Below are 18,233 nucleotides of genomic sequence, written 5' to 3' on the forward strand. Positions count from 1 at the left end.
CAGAAGCGTACTCGTGACATCATCACATGCAACGTTCTTTAGCATTTCTTTAATAGTCAAAACTATTTATTCCCTACACAAAACATTTTGAAAACAATATTTTTAATTTCTAAAGCTTAAAAAACATGAAAAAGAGTTACCGAACCGCAAAAAACCGCCATCAGAACGAGCGGTAGTTCACACATAACTAGACCGAGAGAAGTGCACTACAGACGGGGTGAATTTAGCCCTGGCTGCGGTTACCCTCGGAGGTCTGCTGGTCACTCTGGTCCGCTCAACGTCGGACTTTTTTTTTTACATTTCGCACTAACTCTGTAAACAGGCCACACAGGGAGGCTTCAATGTATAATGTTATCGCCTCAAACGATTTCAAAACGTACTTTTGAAGAACAACAGCAACAGAAAAGGGAATGTTTAACTTACCACTGTGAGCGCTGTCTCGAATCAAGCTGCGGCCGCTGGGCATTCTGGGGAAGCAGTCAGTATGAAGAACGCACAAGTCTGCTCTGATGCATGCTCGATAAAGAGGTCGGGGCGAGAACAACATCCGGGGATTTGGTGCGTTCTCGAGAATTGGAACGGTACTCGGGCTGAGGCTGATGACGTGTCACGAGTACACGATCACACGAGAACGCTCAAGAACGCATATTGAGAAACGCCCAATGTTTCCACTGAAGTCTCAGTTTGTCCATTTAAAAGCAAAGTGTCTACGTAGAAGTGGACTTGAGGGCCCTGAGGTTTTCTGTTTCTCCACTCCTAGTCTAATCCAAGCCATTCTGTGCTACTATATCTGGACATGAGCCAAAAGTGAGCTGGGCAGAGGACCAGTGTTTGGCTCTACTGATTTTGTGAAATTCTTATCCAGACCTTTGTTTTCTGTGTTGTCCCTTCTCTTGCAATCATGTTGGGGGAGTGGAAATCACCGGAGCTGAGATTATTTATACATCTGTTATGCTTTATTTAATGAGTGTGCCCTGAGTTTAATGTGCTCACATTAAGTCTAATAGTATCCAGTACTTGTCTTAATAAAAAGCTGACTATATTGGCTATATATGGCTAACAGCATTTGCAGGAGCTACAGGCTGTTGCATCTCACCCTGTGGTCATGGCCATGAGAAAACGGAGATGAGCTGTTTTCTTCTTTCCTACCTGTTATTTTTAGCCTTATCATAGTCATGTTATTTTTAGTAACCCCATGTCACAAATACATCCAGTTCCTAATCAGTTATTTGACGCAAATTAAATAAGCAGTTTATATTTTTCCATCGAGAAACTTTGCTTACTATTCTTCCTTCTCTCCATGCGCCCACCACACCTAAAATCTCGGTGCCACTTCGCTTTGATTACCTAATATGCACTCAAAACACATCCTTCGCATTGCAGACTGTGTAATCACTCCTGATTGCACCATTATATGGAGATAGCATATGAAATACTTTCCTTATTTGCATCCGATGTGAATGCACAGTGAGGAGGAAGTGATTGGCATTACAATTTTGTCTCAATTTTATTTTAAATGAAAAGTAGAATGGGTCCTTTAGTAATACTGTAATGATGACTGATTAGGCTGAAACCTAGAGGTCTGATAATCTTCCAAAACATTAGCAAGCACTGATAATGTTGTTCCAAAAAGCAGCATGCTTTGTCTTTAATATTGTAGAATAATAGAAAGCAATTTCTGGAAGAAAGTCTAGTTTGTATTTACAGGCCCTGATGGGGACTGTACTACTGCAACCACCAAACCTCTATAATTCTGTATTGTTCATGGGTCTGTATGATATCTTCACTGAAAAAACTTGAGTTGAAATTTTATTTTTTTATATGTTATGGTACCTGCACAAAAATGTGCTGCAGTCTTAAATCTTCATAGACCGTAAACCTTTGTTTTTCCTTGTCTGTTCTGGACAATGTTTACATCATGCTGTCTTGCACATCAGAAGCTGAAAAACGGCTTGTCGAGATAACAGATAATGAGAATTAGAAAGACAACCAAACTCTTTAATCATTGTTCTTTGAGATTTAGCAGTGCAACCAAAGTGAAGACACCATATTAACTTTCCCACCAGAGATTAAATAAAATCACTGGACATCTTACACAGCTTTCAAAGATGCAGGCATTTTTAAACTTTCCGATCACAATCTACAGGTGCTGGTCATAAAATTAGAATATCATGAAAAAATAGATTGATTTCAGTAATTCCATTTAAAAAGTGAAACTTGTATATTATATTCATACATTACATACAAACTCATATATTTCAGATGTTTATTTTGTTTAATTTTGATGATTACAAATGACAACAAACGAAAATCTCAAATTCATCATATCAGAAAATTAGAATATTACTGAAGACCAATAAAAACAAAGGATTTATAGAAATGTTGGCCAACTGAAAAGTATGAACATGAAAAGTATGAGCATGTACAGCACTCAGTATTTAGTTGGGCCTCCTTTGGCCTGTATTACTGCAGCAATGCGGCGTGGCATGGAGTCGATCAGTCTGTGGCACTGCTCAGGTGTTATGATAGCCCAGGTTGCTCTAATAGTGGCTTTTAGCTCTTCTGAATTGTTGGGTCTGGTGTATTGCATCTTCTTCTTCACAATACCCCATAGATTTTCTATGGGGTTAAGGTCAGGAGAGTTTGCTGGCCAATTAAGAACAGGGATACCATGGTCCTTCAACCAGGTACTGGTAGCTTTGGCACTGTGTGCAGGTGCCAAGTCCTGTTGGAAAATGAAATCTGTATCTCCAAAAAGTTGGTCAGCTGCAGGAAGCATGAAGTGCTCTAAAACTTCCTGGTATGTGGCTGCGTTGACCCTGGACCTCAGAAAACACAATGGACCAACACCAGCAGATGACATGGCACCCCAAACCATCACTGACTGTGGAAACTTTACACTGGACTTCAAGCAACGTGGATGAAGTGCCTCTCTTCTTTTCCTCCAGACTCTGGGACCTTGATTTCCAAAGGAAATGCAAAATTTACTTTCATCAGAGAACATGACTTTGGACCACTCACCAGCAGTCCAGTCCTGTTTCTCTTTAGCCCAGGCAAGACGCTTCTGACGCTGTCTGTGGTTCAAGAGTGGCTTGACACAAGGAATGCGACAGCAGAAACCCATGTCTTTCATACGTCTGTGTGTGGTGGTTCTTGAAGCACTCACTCCAGCTGCAGTCCACTCTTTGTGAATCTCCCCCATATTTTTGAAGGGGTTTTGTTTCACAATCCTCTCCAGGGTGCGGTTATCTCTCTTGCTTGTACACTTTTTTCGACCACATCTTTTCCTTCCCTTCGCCTCTCTATTAATGTGCTTGGACACTGAGCTCTGTGAACAGCCAGCCTCTTTAGCGATGACCTTTTGTGTCTTGCCCTCCTTGTGCAAGGTGTCGATGGTCGTCTTTTGGACAACTGTCAAGTCAGCAGTCTTCCCCATGATTGTGTAGCCTATAGAACTAGACTGAAAGACCATTTAAAGGCTTTTGCAGGTGGTTTGAGTTAATTAGCTGATTAGAGTGTGGCACCAGGGGCCATCAATTTTGAACCTTTTCACAATATTCTAATTTTCTGATATGATGAATTTGAGATTTTCATTTGTTGTCATTTGTAATAATCAAAATTAAACAAAATAAACATCTGAAATATATGAGTTTTTATGTAATGTATGAATATAATATACAAGTTTCACTTTTTAAATGGAATTACTGAAATCAATCTACTTTTTCATGATATTCTAATTTTATGACCAGCACCTGTACTTCATCCTTATCCAGACAAGCAAACATTTTTACTTTAATGGTCTGCTTAGGACTGTTAACCAAAATAAATTAAATCCAGATAAATTAAGTTGCAGTTATACAGATCCCATTCTTAGAAAATCTGGCTTTTTTTTTTTTTTTTTTCACTTTGTCCTTTCATTGTTGTTGGAGTCAGTCTGGCACTTTTTGTTTTTAGATGTATGCTCATACCTGATAAAGTTGTTCATTGTGTAAAAATCCCTCACTGAAAACATGTTAGATTTTCATTGTTTACTAACTGGTTTTTTTTTTTTTTTTAAGCATGCTTTGCAGCTTGGACATAGTTGCACTTGGTGTTTAGGTCAGCTCCAAGAAAGGATGATTGAAATGAAATTTCTGTGTTGATGAAATGATCAGGAGAATAAAATATATTAGTTTTGGTATGAAAAATTTGGTCCTAACACTCAGCCCTCATAACCAGTCCAAGAATATTTTCAGGATACATTGATCAATTCATTTACATGCAGCATTGCAGTGTTAACAAATGAAATGGATAACACCGTTTTTTTCTCAAGGACACAAATTCTTCAAAGACAGGTGGTTATTTAAACATAACAGTATTTAATTTTAAATAAAAACTCTGTAGAAGTACCTTGAATAATAAATGTAATGAAATAAATGCATACAATTTAAATTTGTTTAGGGAAGATTAAATGGGCTTCAGGAAGAAAAGACTCAGACATTTGGCGTCTTATTTGACACATTCTGCTCCTGGCACAGATTCTAAAAGAGGGGATAGTGGTTCCTGCTCTCTTTCTCACTCACTTGGCCCAGTTTGTAATATTGGCAAGAGAAGAAGCAGCTTGATCCTTCGTTTACATGTCTCTTTCTCTAATATCTTGCAGATAGAAAAGGAATTTAAAAAACAAGGTTCTTCTTTTTTCATATTTCAGGGAAGAATGATAGTCCATGCTGAAGGACACGTTAATGGAAAAATAATGTGGATTGAAACTTCTTACCTCTAACATTTAGCTTGAACTTTTTCTAAATACGCTTTATTACTGTTGTAATTGATAAATAAGGCTTAAAGATTATTTATATATGCACTATTCTATGTCAGTGTAGGTTAAAGCAAAAATATTTTATGTTAAACCTGATGCTAAAATTGGATTTGATAGATTTTGGAAGCACTCAAAAGGTTTTCTGTGTTCTAAAACAGGAAATGTCAAAAGCTAGGATGCAAAGTTACAGATGGTGGAGTAAGGCTTTGGATAGCTATTATCTCTGCTAGTAGGGTTGTCACGAATCACGATACTAAACTTTTCAACTCGATACCGATACTAAGTAAAATATTCGATATTCGAAGTCATTTTCGATACCACAAGGATAAAAACAAAGACTCCAAAATTCAACAGAATGTTTTTCATTAATAAACAAAATACAATAAATAAATACAATAAACAATATTTTGAGGTTGTATGCTGTGCACAATATTAAGCAAGCTTGATAAAAAACTTACAAAATTAAAATTAAGTGTTCCTTCCGAAAAGTGCACAGAATTATTCAATCACACAGTGTTCAGAAAGTGCATTTTCCTCTAATCTGCGCATAAGATGAATGACTGTTTAGGTGCCACTGGTGGTAGCACTGTATCGATACTTTTGAAAATGAGTATTGTATCCGGACACAACTTTCCAGTATCGACACTTTTGAAAATGAGTATTGTATCCGGACACAACTTTTCAGTATCGATATTTTTTTGAGTATCGATACTTTTGACAACCCTATCTGCTAGATACAACTGTTATTTACCAATTTTTTTATAACAACAATCTGTACAGTATTCATTGGAGTTTAAAGTTGTAGGGAAGTCATATGTAAATTTCAAATCATTCTGGCTTAAACATGTACTGTCCCAAAAGTTAGAACATTTCTATTTTTAAAAAATTCCAGTTTTTGTTATCTTATGCTGTCCAGGTAGTTATACGTCAGTTTGTACACCTAAATTCGGCCAATCATATATCAACGTTAATCTGTCAATAAAATATTTTCGGTTATATGTCGCAGCTAATATATGCAGCAGTTGAAATAAGAAATAAGAATCATTTACTTTACCATTGAGTTCCGTCCCAGTGTTCACAGGGATGGACGTCTGTGTCTGCGGCAGGCGTAGAGCTAACGGAACTGGTAGCGTTGCGAGGCAAGGGCTCAAACACGCACGGCTGTAAAACTTCTACACCAAACCAAGCTCCTGGCGTCCTCTTCAACAACAACTTGGTCCCCACTTTCCTCCTCTAAATATAAAATCTGTGGCGGAGGAGACTCATCCACGACCTCCCGACACAAAACACTCTCTTGCTTGTTTCCGCTGTCCATAGCGTTCCTTGACAGTGTCATTTGTAAGTCACCAATTTAGTGCTACTTGGTCCCAATGTCCTTTCCCATTGGGAACCTACTAGCACTAAGTTGCTAACTGGTTAGCAAGATGCTTCCAAAACGGCGATCACAACCAGATGTGCTTGCAAACCTTCCGCCATAACAATTCCGCCCCCAATCACATTCACTTTATTCACTCGTGTAAAGTCGGGCACCACTCTGGAGAATTCGGAACTGCAATTGTTGGAACATCCGCTTACCTACGTCTTTAATTGTAAACAAATATGTATGTTTAAAAGGTCATAGGTCAACGAGTTTCAGAATAGTTTTTTTTTTTTTTAAGACATGGAAAAATTTGAATCGGTTAAATAAAAATAATTAAAAATCAGCAATCTTTCTCAGTAACAATTCAATTTACCAGTAGACCGTGCATACATTAAAAACAGAAGAAGCTGTTCTATAGTCAATAAAAATACATCTACGATTTATGTCTTTTTTTGTCTGGTGCCCTATAATGTTGAGCTCATTTATATTTTGTCATAACCTAACAATGTAAAATCTATTTGTTGCTTTGTGGTACATTTTAATGTGAAGCTCAACTTTTGTTGTTACCATCATACTGGCATTAATGAAAAAAAAAAACAGCAAATTGTATTCATGTTGACTTAAACCACATTCAGGGATTCTAGTATTTCATGCTGTCATCACACATATCATTTCTGATCAACTCTTTCTGTTTAACACACAGGTGCTGGCCTGGTTTGAAGAGGGAGAAGAAACTGTCACAGCCTTTGTGGAGCCTTTCGTTATCTTGCTTATTCTTATAGCAAATGCCATTGTAGGAGTCTGGCAGGTAAACACACATTACATTTTTAATATTTGCAACTGAAGGATTCTTAATGTCCCTTTTGAATGCTTAGTGTTCTTTCAAAATAGGCTTAGTGAGTCATACTGACGTGGAGAACTGAGATTATTTTTGCACTGAAAGGCCTACCCTTGCATCAGAGGAAAAACATATATTGGTCATTTTATGTTTGATATTTAGTAATGTAACAGAAACAAAGTCTAAAACTGACTATGGTCATTTTAAATGGCACGTATTATTGATTAAATTGATAATGTTATTTACATAATACATGAATGTTAAATATTTATTATACAACAGTCTTTTTAGCATATGCTGTATGTATTTGTTAACATAATAATGCTAATTAGTTTAGCTGTTATAAGACTGCAGATGTATTTCATTTCTGTTCAAAACAACCAAGTAAATGTTGTAGTAATTTTTTTTTATGTTGATAGCTGTAGACAGGAAGGATCTGCTGTATGGGTCTGTCTTGCAGTGGATCTAGAGAGGCCTTTGAGTGAAGACACTTTGTTCAATGGTCTTCTGAAGAGGATGTTCTTAATTTTATGAACATCTTCAGAAAACCATTGAAAAGTTGATGGTCTTTTATAATGAGATATTCAAGCGAAATCATCTCTAAAGGTTACCAGAACAGCTCAGGCATTCTTTCAGCTAGAGCTTCCTTAAGTCATGCAACATCAACAGATTATGGCAGAAGATATGCTGCTTTTTAACACCAAACTACCCAAGCCTCCTTAAGAATTAGTTTCTTGTGTACTTTCTTGTAGATAGCTTCCCAGTTGCATCCACACTCTAGTGTATTTTCCGGGCGAAACAAGGAAAAGTACTTGATGGATATTTAAAATGAATTAAAAAAAAAAACCATGTTGCTGAATTAAAGATGAGGCCTGGTGTTGCAGTGAATATTCTTCATTGTTTTGTGAATTTCACTCTCATTGTAACTTTTTAAAAATTAAACCTGACAGTTTAAATTTATATATGTCAAAAACCTGCAGTAATTGATTATTACAGTTCTATTTACCAATTTTTTTACATTTTTATATAAAATTTTCTTTTTAAAGCACTTAAAATTTACCACACAAGTGTTTTACTTTTAAAAACAAACACTTCAAAGTCCAGTACACAAGTAAACAAGCTAATATTAAGCATTGCTCTGGTTTGTGTTATCTGCTAAGGAACTCAGGCCGCCTTTTATACAAGCTGAGACCTGTCGCCAAAAACCATCTAGCCTAAAAGAAATGCTCTAAACAGGAAGACGAAAGTTTTAGAGCCATTGAGACTAGAAAGGTTAAACAAATGGCACCAAAATTAAAACAATGGCTTACCCTTAAAATGTTCCTGTTTAACCCTTCACTGTTTTATTAAAGCTTATTTTTCCCCTCTTAAATTTTCCATCCCAGTTTACAGGTTTTCTGTTTTGATGGTTTGAACGGCGTGTTGAATAATTATATTATCCCGTCGTTCCTGTCTAATCTTGTAAATTGCTTCAGGGTTGTTTGACATCTTTCCATACTTTCTTTAAAAAAAATTTGTTTTTTTCTTTTTCTACTTTGAAGGAACGAAATGCAGAAAATGCCATAGAAGCTCTAAAGGAATATGAGCCAGAGATGGGGAAAGTGTATCGCCAGGACAGGAAAAGTGTCCAAAGAATTAAAGCCAGGGACATTGTGCCTGGTGACATTGTAGAAGTGGCTGGTAAGATTTTTAATATAAACTATATGTTGCTCTCAGACGACCAACATATAGGCTATTTAGCAATCTAAGATGCTAAATAGCCTAGGAGCTGAAATGTATTGCGTTTGGGATCTTGCATTGCTATGAATAATTTTCTATGTTCAGTCTTAGACATACACAGCTGTTGGCTCCTCTTATTCACTCCCTTTGACACTTTTAGTATGATTGTTAAGTACATGTAAAGAACTGAAGCAATATGAGAAAAAAGGCTCACTGTGTTCCTGAACATTTCTTGGCTAACCTCTGCTCTGACAGGGCCACAAATGTTTATACCTCTTGCGTCACAGCTCAAATCTTCTCTGGTCCTCTCATTTCTGTTTGGTTGTTTAGCTTTTCTTTTAGTAAATTGGCTTTTTTTTTCATATAATTTTTTTAAATTCCTGCTATATGAATTGGTTTTCTACCCATAAAAATAAATGTTTCATTACTTGCAAATACAGTTTAATTGGTTTTGAGGAATTTCTATTTTGTTCCCAAACATTTGCATGGAACTGTTTGGCCTCCTTCCAGCTTCCGCAAGTTAAACACTTTAAAATTTATGCTATTGTGTTAAGGTTTAATAGGTTCTAAAAGCATAACTTTCTGTAAGCACATACATCTGCTTTTCAATAAGCATTATTTTATTACACTGCAATAATTAATATATTTTGGTTTCTATCTTTTGTGGGAAAGGCCCTATCTGCCTTTCCCTTTTATACCCAATTCAAATATTGTTTTTGTTCTACTACTACATCAGTAATTTTTAAACATGCAGAAAAAGATGGATATCTACTCTGCCTCTATGTATAAACTATTGGAATGCTTGTAGACCTTCAGAGGGAAACTTTTCCTGCCAAGTAAAGAAGAGCTGCAGTTTGTCAAATTCTTCTCTAGTAATTGATGTAACTCACACAGACGTAATATGTCAATAACATATAATTCAATTCTACTGATGTCCTTCTCAAGCTTAGAATACCCAGAAATACTGTTAGCATTTTGCGAATTAAGTTGACTAACTTTAATAAGAATCTACTTGAGTCAGATGTGTGTGAAAGCTGTTATTACAAATTTGAGCATCTCTGCCTCATTGGCCATTTGATTCGTTTTCTACAGATATGCCTGCTATTGCTTTTATTTTTCCAGTTTGTTTGTGCAGTAGTTCTAAGTTCTGCCTATAAATCGGAGGAAACCGGACGTTCTCTGTTCATCTGATAACATTTCGGCACCCGTCTAGGAATTGTTATCAGTCCTTCCGATTTACTCTAGAGCAATCTGTAGTCTAGGAGAGCGAGGGGTGGGTCATTGATTTGCATCACACAGGGACCTAGAGGCACTTGGGGTGGGGGGGGGGTGGTTCCACATGCTTAAAACATCAGCACCCCAAGTGTAAAAGATTACTCTGATTCATTTGTGTCCCTCAAAAGTCTACCCAGAACACGCCCTAGTGAGAAAGTTTGTTAAACAAGTTTATTGAAATTAGAAACCTAACTTGCACTAAGGTATTAACAGCCTCTGCTCAAGACATTGGTTGATTTATTTTTGGCTGCAGTTACAGCCTGAAGTCCTCTAGATGCTACAAGCTTGGGCAGTCTCCTCATCCCCTTGCAGAACGCCTCAGGCTCCATCAGGTAGAACGAGGACGTGTTGGTTTCAGAAGTGTTCCATGAGGTTTGGGCCATTATAAGCTTTATTTGGGCCACCTTAGGACTTAAATAGTTTTTCTGAAGCCATTGCTTTGGTATTTTGGCTGTATGCTTGAGGTCGCTGTCCAGCTGAAAGGTGAGAGCATGAGCACCATGGAGCAGGTTTGTATCCATGTCTCTTTGCATTACTGCAGTCATCTTTCTCAGTTTTAAATAACCTCCCCTTTCCAGTAGGAGGAAACCTGTTGATTCCAATTGTCTTCCATTTATGGATGATGGGTGCCACTGAGTTTACTAGGAACCTCAGAACAACAGAAATATTCCCTTGATTTTTGCCTTGAACATCCTGCCTCAAAGGTTTACCGACAGTTACTTTGACTTCATGACATACACCCTCAGTTGTGGGACCTTTATCATATAGATGTGTGAATGTGGCTGTCAAATCAACTCAGTTACCACAGGTAGACTTCAGCTTTGCTGTGTAAACATCTCAAAGATGATCAGTAGAAATAGGACCTAAGCTTTGAGCTTCATAGAAAACACTTTGTCTTATTTCTTTTTTTTTTTTTTTTTTAGTATGTACAGAAAATTATCTTTTTTTTGTCATTATGACCTGCAGCCATATAGATACTGTGGTTGAGGATTCCTACTATCGAATGCTTTCCGGATGCTGTGTATGTTTAGAAATGGCATTGCAAATTGTGTTTTGACATTTGTTTCTCTCTCTCTCTCTGTGGTATGTGGTCATAAATGTAGCACACCAATTGCTAACTCCTAATGGCTGTATTTTTTATAGTCCCCCCCCCCCTTTTTTTATTTTTATTTTTTGTGAGCCAAATGGAAAAAGAATTAAAGATAAACTGATTAGTTTAATTGGATGACAAATTTTCTGGAATTTAATGGAAATTCTCAGGGCTTAAGCTCTTTAAAACCAATCTGTGTAAATTTTGGTTTGATCTAAAACTTACAAGATTAAAAGAAGGAATCAAAATATAACCTGTATTAACTGTTTGTCCTTTAATAGGCTTTAAACATCATTGCTGAAATCTCAAACTTTTATCTGAGTTTATTGAACACAAAACAAAGTTCAGAAAATTGCATGATTTTTCTGGCAACATTTAAAACTAACTTGGAGGCACTACTGGCATTTTATTTGCCTTAAGCAGAGAGGAAACGGACAATGAGGCAATGAATGCACCTAAATCACCAAATTTGGGAATCCAACCCTGTAAGGCTGCATTGTAAATAAATAGCTTCTTTATATGGGCTAATCCGCTTAATGTCTGCATTATTCACCGCCCCTCAGTTTTGATGCTCAGTTATTTTTTTCGGCATTTGACCTACCTGTAGAGAAGAGGTGATGGAGTTAAAAATTGTGCACTTTTACTCACTGAGCACTTTATTGGTGCATCACTGTAAATACAAATAGAATTTCAGTAATGGAATGTTATTATTTCTGCCTATAAAAACATGTAAATATGTTTTTGGAATATCTGTGTCAACATTAAAATAGTTTTTAGGTCTTTATCTGAATTCTGATACCAGCACACATTCCAGGTGATTAAAAAGGTAGTCCTAAATGAAAATAACTGTTGGACGTGTTGCTCACAAATTAAAATTTTCATGATAACACTTCTTCAAGTTCAGCTGCACATTTCTGGAAAGAAACATAATCACATACAGCCAGTGTAGTTCTTGCTGCTTATATACACAAAGTATAAATGTAGCAGTGGCATAAGAAGTTAACAGAGGCCACCAAACTTGAGGTTTTAGAGAGTAAGCCTTTCTGTAAAGAACATGTCCCCAGATGCCTCCAGGCTTATTACTTTCCCACCAGTGGTTGTTTACTTTGTATCCTTGAGGAAATAGTTGTTTGCACAGCCTGACTCCAAACAAGGGAGTGAAGAGGACTTGGAATTAAAATTGAATTAACCAGATTAACAAGACCAGTTTCTATTTCAGCTTTAGTTTTACAATTTCAGTGATTTTGACATTTCTCATATGAGAGGATGTGTCCATTTGAGAAGCAGCATTTTAGATGCTTGGAGGTACTTCAAATTGTTCCCATTTTGATTATATTGCTCTCAGCTGGCAATATCTTACTGCTGCAGAAATATAAAATTGAAAATCTGTCTCTATAGTGTATATGCAGTTATGCAATTTTCTATCTGCATTTCATTTAGACTTACTTGATTATTCAAAGATATAAACATTCAGAGGGATATGGACGTTCAGAGGAAAAGATTAAAAGACTATAAACTTTAAAACATAGATGTTCAAGCTTTTATCAAAAACCTCTCTTTAGGTGCCCCTGTTGTCAAAATACTCAAATTAGGGGACAAAGAAGTCAAACCGTGGATCCTTATAGCTCCAGCACCCATCATGCTCAAAAAGTGGACTGAATTTGGTTGATGCAGCCATTGGCGATTTGCTTTGCTTAGTCCTTGGTGCTTCCTGTTAAGCCTATACCTCTTTTATTTAATTTTTTTTCTACAGAGAGGTTAACTTTATCACTAATAAACTGTCAAAGATGGTCCATATGCAAAGTTTCTAATCAATAACGAGGATTATTACAATAAGCTCTTTAGATGATTACAGCACCGAGAGTGGAGAAACCCAACAAATTCTAGAGTATTTCTATCATAAAGAACTTTAGCATGTGATAGTTTTGAATAGCTGGAGGGTGAAGAAACATTTATGTTCTTAAAGCCAACCTCTGTTTTACATCCATCATGTGAATGCTAAACAAGAGGGTGTTAGATAAAAATGGTTAGGCTGGAGACAAAACCAGAGATGGACTGACAAAGTCAACAGTTGTAGTTAATACTGAACGATACTAATAAACCCGAAATGGTAGAATTATGACAGTTATTGTGATGAACTTGATAAATGAACACATTAATTTGATATATTAAAGCAGCAAAGTATTAGTTTGAGATTTCTTAAATGTTTTTTAGGTCAATGTAAAGCACATTGGTGCTCTATGCTGGCTTGTTTTTTAAAAATGAATTTGTGTAACTTGAGAGGGCGGGATCTGTTGCTGCCTAAGCTGTGTGACCCAGAGTGCTGTTTACGGCCCTCTGAGCTCTTAAACAGGAGAGCTAGCTAAACCAAGGTGCTTGTTGGGCATTAAACAGATGACTGTTAACATGTTCAGATATATTTAGACTTGGACAACTTTTATTATCATATTGTATACACTCCGTGTATACAAAGTGAAATTTCGATTTGTACAGCTCTCATGGCATTTCCATTTCTTAAAGTGCAGCAGAGATCAAATGTAAACGATGTGGGAGGAAAAAAGATGTGCAAAACAAAAAACGCATTGATATGGAAGTTCAGAGCATTCAATATATATGGTGCAACTTTGCAGTGTTTTTGTTTGATGTTGTCAGTGTTGTCGGTTTCACTGATATAGGATTTAATCTGGAGGGATAAATGTGGCCTTGTCCTCAGAAAGAACACCAGCACTTCTCATTCTGCTGGTCCTAAGGGGTCTGCTATCGGTTTCCAAAGCATGGAGGGTGACCGTTTCATTTAGACAGTGCAGCGCTGCCAGTGACCTTTCAGGGGTGTTAAATGTGGGATTTTCAGGACTAGCCAGCCCTACTATCTAAATGTTAACTTGTTTCAGTTTTCAGTTCTATTTTCTACATGTGGTACTGGTGTCTGTTCCCACTAATTATACCCTTAACAGCACTTTAGTGTGCAAGACGGGATATAATGTGTAGAATGGATGCAGCCGGGTTATTTTTAAGTGTTTGTTTCTTTGATCGGTTTGCTTCCATTAGCAGCTTTCACTTTGATTGTTTTTTATTCTTTTTTATATTTGGGGCTTTTGTGCTTTTTATATTGCATCGTTGTACATAATCAAAATTTGAGAATTATTTAGGAATCTTCATTGATCTGGTAAAATAGGAAACATTACATTTTCATCCCTTACTCAAGTGCACCTCTTTGTACTTTTTTGTCAGAGATAATTTGGTCCATCAATTTAAGAAATATGTGTTGTGGCTTTAATGTGTCTGGAAGTCATGTCAGCTGTTTGTGGTCCAGTTTTTGCTCTTCGATTGGCCACCCGTGTGGTACTTAGGGTTGGGAATTGATAAGATTTTCATGATTCCGATTCCCTTATCGATTCTGTAAAACAATTTGATTCTCTTATCGATTCTATAAAACAATAAACTTGGTAAGTGCACGGTGACATTCGTCTACCTTCGCCTGGGACATTCTATTTCTGCCTGCCTCGGTGAAAACAAAAGGCAGTGAACGGGAGCAGCCAGCCTCTGAGCCAGTGAGGCAACCCGTCTCGTCACAATCATCTAAATCTAATGGAGAAGCCATCCGTTTAATGAAAAAGCATTACTACACAATTTGGGGAAATAAACTAAATAAACAAGTGTCACTTTTCTCTCGCCCCCAAACTGCAGAGCAACTTTGTAGCATGTTTAATAACCCCAAAGCGAGGTAGGAAATTGGTTTATTTCCAGAAATGGCATATGGTTTACTAGGAACCACATTATCACAGCCAGTGATATAAAAGTAGGTACTTACCACCAGTTACCTTCCATGCTGGTCGTAACTTTAGCTTCTGTCCGGAAGGCATCAAAAACACGGCATTTGTTAAAATGTATGCCATGTTGTGTTCACAGGTGTTTCTGCATGTTGGACGTTATTGCCACTTTACATCCAAACTTTCGATCGGCTTACCTGATGGGACGCCATTTTTTTGTTTTGCTTTTCTAGACTTACGCCTGGTCACGTAGTACTTGCTTACTGAATGCCATGTGCGTAGCTTGTGTAAAAAAAAGTGACGTAAGTCGTGCTGCCCAGCGCAGTGCTAGGCTCTGGTGCTGCCTGGAACCGTTAAAAGAACCGTTAGGCGAGTTGCCAAACGGTGCCATGGAATTGGAACACACAGAACCGGTTCTGAACACGAACCGGTTTTCGATACCCATCTCTATTGGTATTTTAGGGCTACATTGCAAGGCTAGTGGAAGGTTCTTCTATGATGTCAGCTAACAGGTTGTTTATCTTTGGGCAGCAGATGAGGAAGGAAGGGAAGAAAAGTCCCTGATTTAAGGCCGTTAACACAATTAAAAAAAAAAAAAAAAACTATATAGAGCGTTCTCTTTAAGACCAAGGGCAAACCATTTCCCACATGGATTTGAAAATTGGGTCACTCCAGAACACCTTCAGTGCAATATTGTAAAATTTTATTAGCATTGTGAAAAAGAAGTACTGTCTTGTAGCAATTATATTTTGCTTTGGTTTTAAACTTTTACTAAGAAAAGTATATTTTATCTGGAGCTTATTTTAATGTACCCTTATCTATTATCCTTTAATTTTTAACTCAAGAGTTTTATTTGCCTTTACTCGTCTCATCTGCAAGTGGGTTACCGTGACCCTATTCCCAGTATACCCCAGTGAATAGAAAATTAGCAGGGTGTCCTTTTTTTTCTCTATTGGTTAGAGGCTTTCTAATTGGTGACTTTTTGTTAGAAGCTTCCCACAGGCTTTGAGTGCATCATCTTCTTCCCTCTCCTGTTTTTTAAAGGGATATAGCTGTGATAGATAGGTTTTGACAGTGCATAGTAAACCATTGACACCAAATAAGGTAGAACAGCCCATCCAATCCATGAGCATGACTATAGAGGCAACACGTATTACTCTAATACCGTGTGAAAACTAATTTCTGCAGAATCAGGACCTCATTTGTTTACTTTCCAGCCCAGATGCTTATGAAATATGTTTCTCTGACTTGAGTCCATTTCTTCATGGAGGAAGTGAGTTCTAATGGTCTTGTGTGAATGGTCAGATTTAATGAACTGTCTGGATGCAGTCACATGTGGCACTGTTTCTATTTTAGCTCATCTCAAGGCGAGGGATATCCTTACTTTAAACAGATGTTCTAATCATCCCCCTCCCCTTATCCCAGCTGCATGTCTTCAAATGATCAAAATAGTTTTCCCATTTTTGGGCGTACAGTTTAACAAACTCATCTAAACCCACTTTTTCCTCTCCTCCAACAGGCACAGCAGAATCCTTAGGGTTGGTTTACATGTCTGTCACCACTCTGTACTGTCCAGAGAGTGATCTCTAAAGCGCCTCCGAGTCATCGCTTTTATCTTCGCCCTTTCAAGCTGTGTGATGTCAAAGTGAATGGAAAATATCTCTGGAACAGTGGCAGTTTCCGTTCTGGTTTTTCAGTAAATTTGTCTAAAAATAAGCCATGAATAATCAAATGATAGCCTCTAGATATAATTCTTTTATGCATCTCTGCTGGTTTTTACTTTTTAAAGAGGTTTTAGTGTTTTTTGTTGAGGGGAAGAAAAAGACATTTTTATTAAATTACAAGATACATGTTGAACCGTGCTTATCAGCATTTCTCCCTTTTCATTTAACCCAAGCCAAGTAAAGCTGCAGAACAACTTCATCTTTATAGGTCTAGTAAAAGTCTGCAGCTTCTCTTGTGCCTTAAGATTCAAACGAAGATCTGTGCTTGAAATATGTTTATATTTCAAGTTTATTTATTGCTGGAGCCTTCTTTTTGAGGACAAAAAAAAAAAGAACATCCTGAATTCTATTAGTGGTTTGTTCTCGTCTGAGTGAATCATTATTAATGCTGAAAGCGTGACCTTTTCCTGATGCCTCTAACACAAAACTGTTATCTTATTACTCTCTGAAGATAGCTGTATTAGTGTTAGTCAGCTTTTTGATTCAGCCGCTGTCCACCTTTTGTTTTGCTTTTTAAGGTTGTACTTTTTGTTTTTGGTCCGATTTGAATTTGGAGAATTGGGTTTTAACTAGGGATGCACCGAACCACATTTTTCACCTCCGATACGATACCGATATTTGAAGTTTAATGTCGGCCGATACCAAAAACAGCACTGAATTATTACCTAAAAATTGTTTTATTGTGTGTGGGGAAAAAAAAAATAATAGGAAACAACACAAATATAAATGTTATGACTCTTTTATTTAACAACTGTGCACAAAATCTTAAACCAAAAGTTCTCTGACTTGGTCAACATGTAAAGTGTCATTATCATTATCAAGCATTATGTCTGTGATTTCTTTGGCCTGTATACTGTCACATGGAAACATTTCACTTCTTTCCTGTGCTTATATCAAAGTTAGCTGCTTCCTTTTTGTTTGGTGAGTCCGATATCTCAGCATGTTCCTTGTTATTTAACTTCTGGACATGTTTCATTAAGTTGGTGGTATTATAGTTTGAAGATTTAACACCGCCCCTCAAAACATTTCTCCAACATATATTGCATGTAGCCATTGGGCTAGTAGGCTGAGAGAGTCAATTGTCACCGATACCGATCTACTTTTTTTTTTTCTTTATATCTGGACCGATACCGATAAAAATATCGGATCAGGTATTATTTACTTGAAATTAGGTTCTTGATACAGTAGGAAAGAGTCATGAGTGTAAACATTTCAAGACTTTTATTTTTTTGTCCATTGTCTAGTTGTTGCATCCCTCCATCTATCTATCCATTGTTATAGATCCACCTGTTCTATATCTGTTATGCATCCATTTTGATATTTTTTCTATTCACCAATTCATCTGTTCTACATCCATTCATATATTCATTATCTATTGTCTGTCAATACTTTTATCCTTACTTTCCTTCTTTTGTTCTGTACTTCCTTTTCTTCTCCAGCTTCCTCGTGATTTTCTTTTGAAGTCTCACTGCTGTAGAAAGTTGCCATAAAGCTGTTTTGAATGTGTGTATTTATTCTGTGGCTAAATGGTGTGAAAGCTCAGAACTTTTGTTAAGATAAAATCCTTGAATATGCATTTATGCAATCAGTCGTATAAGATCTCTGGTTATGCGTCTTTCTTTTTACTTGTGAATGCAGCTAAAATGTAAGATCTCTTAA

The 18,233-nt window shown here is 36.9% G+C and overlaps 1 protein-coding gene across 1 annotated transcript in view; it reads left to right on the forward strand.

The window, feature by feature from the left end:
* Positions 1 to 18,233, forward strand: part of atp2a2b (ATPase sarcoplasmic/endoplasmic reticulum Ca2+ transporting 2b) — a 34,157-nt gene that overhangs the window by 4,518 nt on the left and 11,406 nt on the right. Inside the window, exons 4-5 of the mRNA XM_038299335.1 lie at positions 6,862 to 6,966; positions 8,538 to 8,676. Coding sequence (XP_038155263.1) covers positions 6,862 to 6,966; positions 8,538 to 8,676 — 244 coding nt within the window. The remainder of the gene's footprint in view (positions 1 to 6,861; positions 6,967 to 8,537; positions 8,677 to 18,233) is intronic.

The sequence above is a fragment of the Cyprinodon tularosa genome, unplaced genomic scaffold, assembly GCF_016077235.1.
Source record: "Cyprinodon tularosa strain WSP-4 unplaced genomic scaffold, ASM1607723v1 ctg425, whole genome shotgun sequence".
Taxonomy (NCBI): domain Eukaryota; kingdom Metazoa; phylum Chordata; class Actinopteri; order Cyprinodontiformes; family Cyprinodontidae; genus Cyprinodon; species Cyprinodon tularosa.